The following is a 14,012-nucleotide window of genomic DNA, read 5'->3' as shown; positions in this document are numbered from 1 at the left end:
CAGGTACAAATCTTATCATTCACGATATGGCTAAAGCTCTCTAATTTGATAACAAATGTTTGGGAGACAATTTCTGGCTCATGTATATACATATATTTAATATAAATGAGAATCCCCATTATTAGATATCACTGAATGTTAATTTTTTTTATTCTGTTAGCTACTTATAGATTACAAATTCAAATATTTTTAAGAAGGATAAAATCTTTTGTTTTTAAATACTCTTTTGACCTTAACCAGTTTGGACAAGCTAATTTGTACACTTATTAAATTTAAATACAGGGTGATTTGTACTCAGTGTGACAAACAGTTTTTGGTGTAAGTACAAAGTAAATGAAGTGTGATGATGCATATCAAAGATTCCAAGTCTAAAAATTAGCTTCCTAAAAAATTATTTGATGTTTTTTTTTAAAATAACTATGTTTTTGAACTTAATAGGCCTACAGCTCTTTCTCAAATACCTGTATATGGATTTGAGTAGATAATGTCATTTTCGTGTTCTACATTAAATTTTGAATACGAATAATAGAAAATGACGGAGGATTAGTTGTAAAAACTCCATTGTAAATAGATTCAAAGATAAAAATTAAGATGTTTGATAATCATTTCTAAAAAAACATTGTCTATTGCGTTTGTTCACACTCTGTATACAAGAAAGTGTCCGAATATGTTAAAAACTGCGCCATTTTGTAAGATTTCCAACCATATGCTACACTATTGAGGTTTAGATATTCTTTTGTTTCTTTTAGTGGTTTGAATACCAGAAAGCAGGGAACTTTTTTACTGTTTTTACTGTTCCAGCTGAAACAATAATACAACTTTTGCTTAATACCACTACTTAATACATGCCAACTTTCTGTGTTTTAAATGTTAAAGACACCATGTTTTGTAGTCTTCAATCCACTAAAGCCTACCTAAGCATACATAAAGCCCAATAGTGTATCATATGGTTGGATAGCTTATAAAATGCCGCAGTTTTTACTATATTCGGACACTTTCTTGTATACAGGGTGTAAACAAATGCAATAGACGGATGTTTTTTTTTCAAAATTTACAGTCTTTCTATTTTTACGTTATTTAAATTTCCACTATTTTGTCTTCAACCATTTAACAATACGCATTTACTCTAATACTTAATTATCGACCTTAAGCTGTTGTGCTTGTGTGTGTGTACGTGCATATTTACTAGCAACGTAGTTTGATGTATTAATTTGAATACCTTCTGGTTGGTGAAAAATATAGTTAAGTGGGCAAGAAAATTATAAGTTCCAAACATACTCTTTTGTGTCCTCGTTACATGGGGTTTTTAACATTGAAAGTAGCTTGAAACAAAGATACATTACAGTTTTATAACACAAAAATGTATTTAGTATTTCCATATTAACTATTTTCCTTGAGAAGTGTCAAGCTATAATTCATAATAATGATGAAATAGTTTAGTAAAAATTCTATATTTGTTTTGAAACATACAGTATTTGGGTAGTGTTTTAAAAATCCACGAAGTATAAATTGATTTGTGAGAAGCAATTTGTACAAGTTTTCTAAGAAGTATTTTTGTGGAATCAGTTCAAAAGGATAAGAACATCAGCAGAAACAGTAGAACTCATAGAAAGTAAAGTTGGAAAATTATTTTATTTAATTTGTATACTTTCTATTGGAATTTTATGTTTCCACGTATGTTTCACCATTTCAATGACAACAGTTTTATCCAGATGCGATTTTCAAATGTATATCTATATCCCCCTCCATTTATATACTAGGAAACATCTACAGCTATTTCAGTGTACACTTATATACGAGTAACCAAATTTATAGAAAATGAGTTACGGTAATGAATTAAAATTTCAACCAACTGGAATCCAGAGACTACCAAACGCATTGAAACTAATAAATTATTGTAATTTAGATAACTATTTTGAAACACGAAATGAGTGAGGTCATAGTTTCCCCCGTTATCATCATTTCCAGTCAGCCCGTGAGTCATTCCAGTCCACATTAACTGATACGGTAATGGAGAGTTAGTAAGGATCGAACCGGCGACTAGACAACTCCAGTAACTGTGTAGTGTGTAGCCCCGACCAATCATGTGCATAGGACGGTTTCTTCTGGAAGTGTCTCTGATCGCAGGTAATTTTAACGTGTCATTGGCCTTGATCCAGCAAGCTCCTGTTAGAAAAGTACTTGTATTAAGGTGTATAAAATAATAGGTTGTTAATATAACGGCGTTGTGAAGGGCGGTAATCTTAAAATTTACACTAATAAAACATAAAATGTGTATAGGGCCTAGTATATTATTCACTTAAAATACTAACATGTCCAAAGAATTTAACTTTCAATGGTTAGTATAGCCCACGGTTTATGCAGGTTTTTTGGTAAATTTATAAACAAAGCTATTCACAGAAATGTACATAGTGTAATTTATGAAAATTTTTATTAAATAGGTATTTATTGTAGCTTACCAAATAATAAAAGATAATGTTTTATAGTTCGATTTCACACTGCAATCACGTTTATTTTGTTTTATATTGCAATTTAGCTGACTTTCTTAGGCCCTTATTTATCTCAGAGATGAAAATATTTTAATAAAAAAAACTATATAAACATTTTTGTCACATGCATTTTTTCCGAGGAGTTTCTACGAGGTAAATCATAAAAAATAAATTAGATCTATCAAAATATTGTTGTCAATTGCTCCTAATTACTAGAGTAACATATTTTTTTTTTATATAATTGGCTGAAGTGAATTGTATAAAGTTTATTTTAATTTAAATGTTTGCTTGCACAATATAGCTAGCGATGGGTTAAATAGGTAGATTACGATAGTTTCGGAGACTAGGTTGACTTCTTTGGATCCTTGTCAAAAATATCAATCTTCCCTAATATTGAGGTCGTCGAAACATTAAAAACAGTGATTTTTAAATAGAGACTGGACATATAAACCAAGCAGGATGTACCCGGTGGCCACAGTAGTTGAATATTCATTTTTATGTCTTTATAAATGTTCATGTATGCGTGTTCAATGTTTTGATGACCTAAATATGAAAGACTATTGATAATTAATATTTTTGATAAGGATCCGAAGAAGGTGACATAGTCACCGAAACGATTATCATTCACCCTAAAATGGAGGTATTATAAATTACTAAACGAAATCAAGGTACATTAAGATTTAATTTATTAAATTAATGTATTCATCTTCTATAGATAGAACATTATAACACTATTACTTTCAGCTGTGGCAGCTCACCACACAGTGCTCATCGCAAACCAAGGAGGCGTACACGCTGTGGACCCGATCAGTCAAAATGTCAAAACTCTTCTGGAATACGAAAAAGGAGCCAACACTGTTACCTACAGCTTACAAACTGAAAATGTTTACGGGATTTTCCAAAGTCAAAACCCATTCGATCACAAAATAGTCAGGTATTTTTTAATGGATTTTTATTGACACTAAGGTACATTGATTGAATATTTTGATAAAATTCAAACAATTGAGTTGCCATTTTATTCAACTAGCTGTAACCTTTGACTGTTAATACAACCTTCTGTATCCAATAGTCAATGCTGTTACCCACGGGCTTCACTCCGTTTGACTTCATAAGTATTAATAAAAATATTGATTGGTTAAGTTAAGCTGAAACATACAAAACAGAATCTAGTAATACAAACAAATGATCACACCTGATTTTAATAAGGTAATAAATTGAAAGAATAACAAACAAATAAGTACAGATGAGGTATTTTAACATTAGGTAAATGGAAATTCACTTAATAAAGGACTTACGACCCATTAAGGGCAATTTATGAAATAATGGATAGTTTTGCCCAAGGTTTCTCGTCATGACGAACATTTTAAGTACATGGTTTTTAGGTGTGTTACTTGTAGTTTTCTCAAAAGCTCATCGGTACTTTGGGATTTATATATGGATCATAGTGTATTGCTAGGATGAATATACAATAAAACAATAAACTAGATAATTTAAAAAAATAATCAAATTTGGATATACTTAACTTTGTAAAAGATACACTTCCTAATACCTATAGTCTTTTGTATTATGAATAGACCTTTTTGGATTTATTAATAACAACACATTTTTATATGTCTGTATGCGTAAAAAAATCACGAGTGGTAATATTTTCATGCATTTAGTACGTATTATGCTATAATCCTGAAACTGAGTATATAAACTAACCAAATAGTAAACAAGAAGTTTTTTTTTTTATTAAAGAGTGTGCTAACTCACGTCTGGCTTTGAACAAAATGAAGGAAAACCCTGAGAAAGGTTTGATTAATTTTGTTTAGTACGTTATTTTATAATTTTGCACGTATCGGTTGACAAACATTAAGAGTACGGTGTTAGCTAAATACACATTATTGCTATTTTAGCCTGAAATATACTTAATATTTTAATTTTACTATGCAGTATATTTTAATTTATATTTATATTAACATTTTAAATTAATTAAAAAACGTCAATTTTCTCACAAATCCAAATATAATTTATCCTTTACAAAACTTTATAATTTTCTTCTGTTTCAGGACTAAAATCGTTGACAAATCAGAGCCATGTAATGTCCACAATTTGGAAGAATGGTAAGTTATTACTTTTTATTTATTATAAAAATTCAAATGTCGAAGAAGTAAATTCAATGAAACAAATCAATATAAAAATGCAGGGCTTGGTTTTCAGTTGTACTCAGTAGGTATCTTTACAGTTCCGTATTTTAACAAAGACAAACTAGCCTATTAACGTAAAGAAAAACTAAAAAAATATGCCTTTACCACGTTTTCTACACTAATTCTCTGTTCTCAATCTACATATTTCGATTGAACTTTTTAGTAATTGATTTCTACAATGAACAATGTAATGTTATTACATTACAAACAAATCCGATAACAAAATGTTCAAGAACTATGAGAACACCAAATCCCTGATGACCCGATCCTAAATTTTAAGGAAAATACCACCGTTTCAGCAGACCTGCAGACCTGCTATAACTTATTGGGTTTAATTTAATGAGTTACAGGGGAGCAAAATATATCTCCGATTCTTGAAGTTCTTCTCGGAATTTAACATGTACTTACGATTCTAGATCTTCCTGTTACAAGGACTCACTTTTTATTTATTATTTACAATTGTTTTACAATTTTAAAACAGAGAGAATCTTAAAATGATTATGTTTATTTTAGGTGCCGTAGGAGCAAGTTATGTTATAAAATATGCAAGTCTGACAATCCTTACATGCCGTTCCGAATTAAGTTTGGCAAATGTCTAAAGGCTAGCAACTTGGTATTAGACTGGATCAACGACAATTTGTATTGGACGTGTGAGCCGAATAGTCGCGAACAAATAAAGTCGTCCCTCAATGTCATGGATGTGGAAGATAAAAACAATAAAACTCTTCTAACAAAGTCAAATCCTATACAAAGTATTGATGTCGATCCGTATGAAAAGTAAGTTCATTTTGTCTAAAGTAATTGTTAAGTTAAGTTAGCCTTATGAGTCTTTCTGTAATCTTATAGTTTTATAGAACACTATTTAGGCATTTAAAGATTTGTAATACTTGTGAAACTATCAAATCAACGCTATTGTACAACTAATATCAAACTACTAAGTCTAATCGAAAATATTTGCAGTAGCACGATTAAATTAATTAATTAGCCCTAGAAAAGAACTCTAGGAATAATGTTCTTTTCCTAGAGTTAACTGACTAAGCAGGGCTTTCAAGCACTGATTATGTGACGCGTTATAGCTTATTCATTCATTAACTTGCTTAGCCGCCCTTATTTAACTTTGTGGGACTCATTTTATTTTACCTCACTCCAATATTTCAACCAAACAACACAAAAAGTTGTGATTGTATTAGGCACATAATATGTGTATGCTTAAAAACAAGTTTACAACAAATAAGATCAGCTGTTTATACGTCAGTTAATTCGTAATTTCATTAGACCACTGATACAACGACACCTGTTGTTGCGTGTTAACAACTAACCGTCATTCAACGCATTTTTTCTAAGATAAAACGTATCGTTTAGTGTTTTAAATTATTTATAGGTATAATATTTGCAAATAATTAACTCAGTAAAATCGAGTGTTTTAACAAGTTATAATAGTAAAAGTGTGCGAATATAAGGTGGTATTAGTTTTAATGTGTGTTTTAAACCTGCTACTGCATGTTAAAATTGACATTACAAACCAAAAATTGTATTTAGATTTTGATTTATTAAATTTGTAAAATTCCATTTACATATTTTTTGCTAAATTATGGAACAATAATTTCATTTAGGTTTTGTTTTGTTTGTGAGACAATTTCATTTAGATTTGAATTTGATACGGTAACATGTGAACTTAATAGTAAAAGTTAATTTGCTTTTACCATAGATTAAAATCTATGCTTTACCAACAAAATTCAAACTATGGTTACAATAAAACTATGCTTATGAGTTCGGAATCTTTTTAATTCAAAGAATAACAAAATTAATTATATACAAGTTCATATTTACATAGTGCTTAAAGAAGACTACAATAAATGTGCAAATTCAAAAATCGTGTCCACAAAGAACAATACAATAAAGATTCAGTTTGAAGTAGGTTCCAGCAGTATGTTTGTTTTTACTTAAAATATATATCAAATCGAAACATATTGTTAAAAGATTGTAATATTTTTCAACTATTTGGTATTCATAAACATCATTTTCCACAGAAAACTATTTGTACTGGAGTCAAACGTGTTGACCACCACGACCCTGGAAGGTGGCAATGAGACGATGATTTACCAGTTTGACGATGGTGTTGAGGACATATCCAAGATCACTCTGGATACCGATAGCAAGATCGTCTATGTTGTCGGAAAATCACTAAATAACAGCAACGACAGGTTCCTGGCCAGTGTAAACTACGACGGAACGGACTACAAGAAATTGTACACAAGTTCTGACCCGGCGTGGCAGTTTGGGCCAAAGATAGTCAACAAAGTTGTCTACTGGCTGACTAACTCCAACGACACTGAATGGCAAGCTGTTGGTGAAGGCGACGTTAAAATGGAAAAGTTGCTCGTGCCATTGGTAAATAGTTGTTTTAGTTAGCTATAAATTTACATTGCACATTATTCTTTGTGTTACTTAAAAAAAATATTTTTTGATCTTTAAGGTTTAAAAGTTGAATACTTGATAAGCAAAGTATCACAAAACTTTTATAGGCAATATTTAAACAATTATAAATGTAACTAAACAAATCTAATTAGTTTAGTAACAAATATAATATAATATAAAAAAATAATATGATAGTAACAATAAAAATTGGCTCGCAAGAAAATTAGGATAAGAAGGTTTATATAGACACAACTCTAAATGCTCTTGGGAAAGTTATAAGATGTAAATCCACGTAAACAAATACATTCTCATGGCAATATTAAACACTAATCGCTTAGTTTTTGCGTTTTAAACTAAGTATTTTTAGTTTGACTAATTGTTTAAAATATGTTACGATTTCAACTTTATATAAAATAGTATGTAAAATACATTAGAGTTTTGTGGTTCCTTTATAAGTAACATGATCCTTTTGGTATATGAAAATACTTCACTTGCGATTAAAATATGTTAGAACTCAATTTATACAATAATAATTAATTAATTTGTCCCAAAACCTAATTAATCGTCTGAGAAAAGTAAATAGAAGAAAAAGAATTCAATTTTAGGAACATTAAATAAACATTCAAGTGTTTCCCTTATTTCCTTTTGTGATTTAATTCTAAATTAATATGTTAAATAAAATGTTAAATGTTATCTTACAAACATATCAATATAATTAGTTGTCAATCGGTTTCTGTAAATCTATTGATTCAATAATGCATTGAGAAACATCAAACTTCAACAAACTAAGTAAAAGCTATTTACCTGAACTTATTTTAAACACTGTCAAGTCAATGAGAAATGATTTTCTTCGATGTGGAAAATATTAACTTGACGCAATCCCACTCGTTTAAACCAATCAATACATTTACTTGTCTAGTGTGCACATAAAGAACGATATGTTCAAATGAAGTATACTTTACACAAATTGCATTTTCAGGGCGTTGTCCAATGGAGTCTCGTCCATATAGATGCTCAGAAGCCTTTGAACAGTTCACACTGTAGATTGTCAGGATGTTCACACAGTTGTACCATTTCTTCATGGATGAAAGTGGCATGTCAGTGTCCAGATGACATGATTTTAGCAGAGGACAACAAAACGTGTAATGGTACGTAATATATCATTATCTAGGTATAATTCTGAATCCTGATTTACCTTCTCTTCTTTGAACTTCTTTTGTATTCACTTAACCACGACTTAAAAATATTTAATGATTTTTATATCTAGCAAATTGTCAAATTGTGGAAAACTGTCTGTTGGAAATTGTCAAAGTTAAATTCGAATTGTATGAAAATAATTACTTCCTTAAAGATCTCTTTAAAAAACAAAAATAAATACAAATAAAAAATCTAACTTTCGAATATTATCATAACTATAATGCCAACTGCTCTTTTCTAAATATTTACCTTAACACTCATCATTTGTATGCCAACAGTAATCCCTGGTCTAGAGATCACCACTCAAAAGACAGTTGAAACTCCAAGCACAAATGAATCACAGGGTAACAGAGAATCTGTAAATGGATCACGTGACCTTGCCGAATCAGCTGTGAACGTAACAGACGAATATACACAGTCAGCTGGCGAGACTTCCCAGAATGCAACTGTAACAGCTGGAGCAGTAACGGCATCTTCAAGCAGTATGACATTATTTTATATCGTCATCACAACAATCTTTGTGTCTGTATTTATTGTTGTGATTGCTGTCAAAAGAAGAGCGAAAATTGGGAAATACCAGCCTGCAGATTCGCAAGAAAGAACGGACTTCTCTTTGTAAAAACGAACTCGAATTTTTGTACTTACGAAGGTCTAAATTTAAATTCCCTATATGATTATTTTCTAAATGATAAATGACATTCTTACTAAGGTACTTTATGGTTGACATTAACTAAGTGGACTTCTCACCACATTGTAATATTTGATGCCTTTTTTTATTTGTAGTCCATATTGGTAAAGTTTAGGGCGCACAAATTTCTATGAAATATTTTATTTTCGTTTAAGCTGGAATTTATGATTTGTGTTTTAGTATTTTTCATAACACCAGATGAGATGCTATTGTCTATAATTGGACCATTTTGTTTTCTTAGTTGTTATGAAAGTTAATTAGCAAGACAAAAATATAGTTAAAATAAAAGTAACCTATAGATGAACCAAATGGGAAGAACATAAAAGTTGTCTTAAGCTGGTACGTAAGCTGATAAATTCACATAAGAGTATTTTTATTTCATAGTAGTGATTAAAGCCCCATAATTTTAATTTTTTGTTGCAGTGTATCTCAAAAGTATCAGAGTGTTTTTTTTTACTGACGATGTACTTATGAACGGTATATCCTAAGAATTGATATAGTTTCCATTAAAAGGCTGTTTACAGGTGTGTATTTGCAGTCAAACCAAACAAATATGAATGTATTTAAAATAAGTATATTTATTCTCGGCAGCTAGAAAATATATTTTGTATTTATTTATGTACAAACTATTGTGTTTTTCCAATTGACTGCCTAAAGCCTTTGAGGTAGAACAAATCCACATTCAACAGCATTGCATATTGCTTGAACAAAATATGTAAATGGCCAATAGAACGGCAGATTCATATGACTAGGTCGTATTTCCATTCGAGGAATCCATTTATGACCAGTGAATTCTATTGTAACGTGAACAAATTTTGACATTAATATTTTCTTATTTATTCTGCATTACTTGTGCCCATAACTATACCAGTGTAACTTTCGGTGTTATTAATTATTTTGAAGAGTGCATGCCGTTTGACTTTTACTTTTGAGTAAAAACGAATTTAATGTTATAGAATTTAAAATTTTTTTAAGAATTTTATAAATTGACGTAAACAACAGGTGTTCATGATGAGGCAACGACAAATATTTATAGATTCCTGATTTTTCATCAGCAGAATCGCTTATTAATATGACCTGTTACCATTGATGCATATAGTTTAACAATAGACTGTTAAAGTGTTTGTAAATTTTGGACATAACACCAATAATAAATGTCAGTCAAACATCAAAACTATCCAATCCATAATTGAAGTACTGAAGCACTGTGAAATTTAATTACACTAGAGAACCATAGCAGCAATTGTTGCCCTTCTCCTCCGTTGTAATTTGGTCATTCCCTATGTTGTGCACCATTCCTAAATACTCACCTTCGTAGTCGCGGTCATTTCCTCACGATAAATTTCAACCAAGCATTACCATTCTAAAACACTGTAGCAGTACTTCCATTAGAAAAAGACTGGATATTTGATGGCCTGTGGGGTAGAGCAGATGTAATTTTGGACACTTCAGAAATTATTTCCACCGTCCTTGGACCTTCGGCTTCAAAATGAATCCTCATCAGCCATGCTATCTTTTCCGTAGCTCGAGATATATTTTGGGGACCGATTCGTTTACGGAATTAAATATATAGATTTGTGAGGAGTAAATCTAAATAAAATTTGCTCGTGAATTGTTCATGTTTTATGTTTGTACAGCATTTGCATAACGTAAGATCCAACCATTCTAATTAGTTATATAAATGACGTAATTGGCAGCAAGTCATCGTGTAACTAGTGACAGTGGCATTAGTCAATGTGGGTGATTATCTGTGAGCACCAGATTGTGCTGATCCGGATAAGTAATTGGATGATGCCGTAGTGGATACGGATATTGTATGACATCATAGGTTCTGATATGCAACAGGTGGTGGATGTTCAAACAGAAATTTGCGTAGTTCATTTAAACGAGGTTATTCTACTGTAAATGCTCTTATACCGGATCACATTGTGTGGTCTGGCAAAAATTATTAATTGAAAGTAGAATAAGGTAGGAAGTATTATTCTGATTCTCAAAAATAGATTTGACAAAATAGCCTCGGATGACATTTAAAGAAAGGTGTTGCATATGTGCAATCCTGTGGTTACAAACCAAAAATAACCTATTGTTACATATGTTGAAAACAAAAGCGCTCCACTAATGTTGTTTTGGGTCTGTATTCATATGTGAGTATCAAGTAATATACAGTAATGTATCATTAGGGTAGATACCCTACTAATTAACATTTTGAAATGGCTACAGGTTCAATGCTGAGAAGATTTAGTAGCTTTGTAATGTTTAACCAGAATAAAAATAATCAATAGAGATATTATAATGTTAATCGATTGTTAGGGCTTGTGTAATCAGCTGTTCTCTGTCAATTACATGTGACCATAAATATCTTGATCCAGTTTTTATCATTTATCGTTCTAAAGAACACTATCTCTTTTAAACTATTGCTTAAAAAGTAATATGTATTGTACACTCAAATTTCACAATAAAAGATAAGTAAAAGAAGAGTAATTGAATAAACAAGGATTATATTATTACAGGTAAAACGAGTTACAGTAATTTCTAACGGATACATGAAGGTATTCTGCAATAATTTACTGATAACCTACAAACCATCTTAACCGACTAATTTACTGCCTACGTGTAAACTCACCTAATTACATTCACTTTGTAAATTGCTTTCTTGTGTTTTAGTGAATATTGTTTAGTAGTTTTTCGATAATTTCAACAATTTAACTTACTTAAGCTACTTAACTGATTCATGGTTCTGATCTCATGGATGACAAATTATGGGATGCATTGCATGTGTTAGCAGACTAAAATTTAAAATTTAATCTTTTACTTGTACATAAAATCCTGAGGTGTGAATGTACTGTATTGCTTTAAATTTAATCTATTTTGTGTAAAAACCAGAAAATGACAATTATGCTTCAGCAGGTCATAAATATGTTAGATTTTTACGAGAGCTCGCCCCGTGGTTGAAAACAAACCAAAAGTTTGTATTGTGCCAACTTCTTTATTTTCACCTTACACTGTAAATAAAACATGGGATTGGAAATTTTTGGATTTTCTGTTTATATTTTGTTTTTATTTCGTCACCAGCATAGCAACACATAAAGCCCATGTTATTATTTTTATTTCAAATTAATTTACCGTGCTCATTTTGAGCCTATTTTAATTTATAAGGGGATTATACACATCTACAGAAAAATATCTTTCATATTGTACCAACCGCGCGTAATTCGGTCCAGTAGTATGGCCAGGCTATCTGTCATAACTTTTGCAAAAGTCTTTTAGTATATATAAGATAGCTTTATTATTTTTATATTGTTAGTTGCTATTAAATAGAGAATACCTCAGGTAAGTCGGTGGCTCAGATGGTAGCGTCATGGACCTCGGGCCCAAGGCAGTGCTGTCGTGGGTTCGGATCCTGGTCACTGCCACAAGCATTTTATCAGTACAGTTCACCTTCGTACTGTACCGGCTCACCCCTTGCTTTGCTGGATACATTCCACGTACAGATCTGTAGTCTATGTGGACGGGGAAATGCAAAGTTAAAAGAGGCCGCCAACCTCTTCAAAAAATTATGATAAAATATAAATAAAATAAAAACATACTCGTATTTTGTTTTTAACCTAAAGTGGTTTAAAATATGACAGTTATTTGCTATCATTGTGTATTTAATTTAATAAATCAATAATTATTCATATTATCAATATTTATATGATAGCCTCAACTGTATTTTTACTTCAGTATAAATATTTTGAACTATTTTTTTTTTATAAAAAACACAAAAGGTTCAAGCAATAAACCTAAATCTACACTTTCTAAGCCATATTACGGTTATTTCCTAAACAATAATCTACGTGTAAAAATGAATAGCTACAAATGGATTTTAAGATTTGCATATAAATAAGGTTTCCCAGGATATATGCAGGTACAACATGCTATTTCATTACTGTATGCCAGTGACAGTAGGTTTAATTATTTAAAGCTTGAGCCCGGCGGATATTTTGCTAATTTAAAACTTGAAATAACGATGATATAAGAATTTTGTTTGAATATTGTTGAATATATTGATCATAAAAACATGTTTAGGCTTGACCTATTGCAAACAGAGGTGAATGCTTATACGATTGAAAGAATAAGGGTACAGTTATAAAAATAAAAAGTAAATCATTACCCTGTCATATTTTCTTGCCTAGGCTAAAACACAAATGTTAAAAACAAAGTTAAAACAATGTAATTTGGTTTCGTGTTTATATAAATTGTTTGTTTAACAAGACTAAACATCCATCAAAAACTTTTGTTTTTATGTTCGTAAATATTTTATAGTTTCATTACAATTACTTTTGAACACTATTTATCTACATCGGTCTACGATACTAGAGTATTTGAATAAATTAAGAAGACTAAGAGTGAAAAGAAATTTAATAAATAGTTCCAGTAGACCACTTTAACTCTGTATAATCGTGCGCTTAGTGTCGAATTTAAGCTGAAATGATCATCCAAATCTACAGAAGCCTCCTACGTGTATGCCACATCAAACGTAGACTGGACTATTAGTATGGTATAATATGTTGATTAAACATCTAACATACAGACATGTTTGTCACCAGTTTCTTCTTTTAAATGGATTCGCTCAATTGGAGTTATTATAATACATTGCTTTAATAATTAAACTATAGTCAGACCATTGCAGCAAAGATAAAATCTTATAGTCAGATTCAATGTGAGACCTCTGTGACCTCTGTGACATGTGTGACGTAGTATGACCTCTGTGACGTAGTATGACCTCTGTGGCGTTGTATGACCTCTGTGACGTAGTATGATCTCTGTGACGTAGTATGACCTCTGTGACGTAGTATGACCTCTGTGACGTAGTATGACCTTGTACGATGTTGCGGCTATCAATGTTGCTACGAACCTAATTATCTTGTACATACATTACGGTTGCATACAAACGATCCGCACATATCAACAGATAGCCTAATTTGTTTGTACAACCCACTGACTAAACTACGGAACCATTGCGGATTCACCTCCTAATGTTCCCACAAA

At 31.0% G+C, this 14,012-nt stretch overlaps 1 protein-coding gene across 1 annotated transcript; it reads left to right on the top strand.

Annotated features, from left to right (window-relative positions):
* The first annotated feature begins 2,033 nt into the window (after positions 1–2,033).
* On the top strand, positions 2,034–9,647 carry LOC128990432 (low-density lipoprotein receptor 2-like). The gene is made up of 7 exons (XM_054412794.1): positions 2,034–2,127; positions 3,234–3,423; positions 4,541–4,594; positions 5,192–5,455; positions 6,709–7,069; positions 8,076–8,244; positions 8,572–9,647. The coding sequence occupies exons 1-7, from the start codon at positions 2,085–2,087 to the stop codon at positions 8,910–8,912; spliced, it is 1,422 nt and encodes a 473-aa protein (XP_054268769.1). The 5' UTR covers positions 2,034–2,084; the 3' UTR covers positions 8,913–9,647.
* Positions 9,648–14,012: the final 4,365 nt, after the last annotated feature.

The sequence above is a fragment of the Macrosteles quadrilineatus genome, unplaced genomic scaffold, assembly GCF_028750875.1.
Source record: "Macrosteles quadrilineatus isolate MER2022 unplaced genomic scaffold, UCM_ALF_1.0 Scaffold_3__2_contigs__length_128488019, whole genome shotgun sequence".
Classification (NCBI taxonomy): Eukaryota; Metazoa; Arthropoda; class Insecta; order Hemiptera; family Cicadellidae; genus Macrosteles; species Macrosteles quadrilineatus.
Note: the sequence above shows the minus strand (reverse complement) of the source record. Positions and strands in the feature narration are given on the sequence as shown.

Coding starts and splice junctions, on each gene's coding strand:
- LOC128990432 (XM_054412794.1), top strand. CDS start 2,085: ATGTGCATAGGACGGTTTCTTCTGGAAGTGTCTCTGATCGCAG. Junction 3,424..4,540: donor TTCGATCACAAAATAGTCAG/GTATTTTTTAAT, acceptor CTTCTGTTTCAG/GACTAAAATCGTTGACAAAT. Junction 8,245..8,571: donor GGACAACAAAACGTGTAATG/GTACGTAATATA, acceptor GTATGCCAACAG/TAATCCCTGGTCTAGAGATC.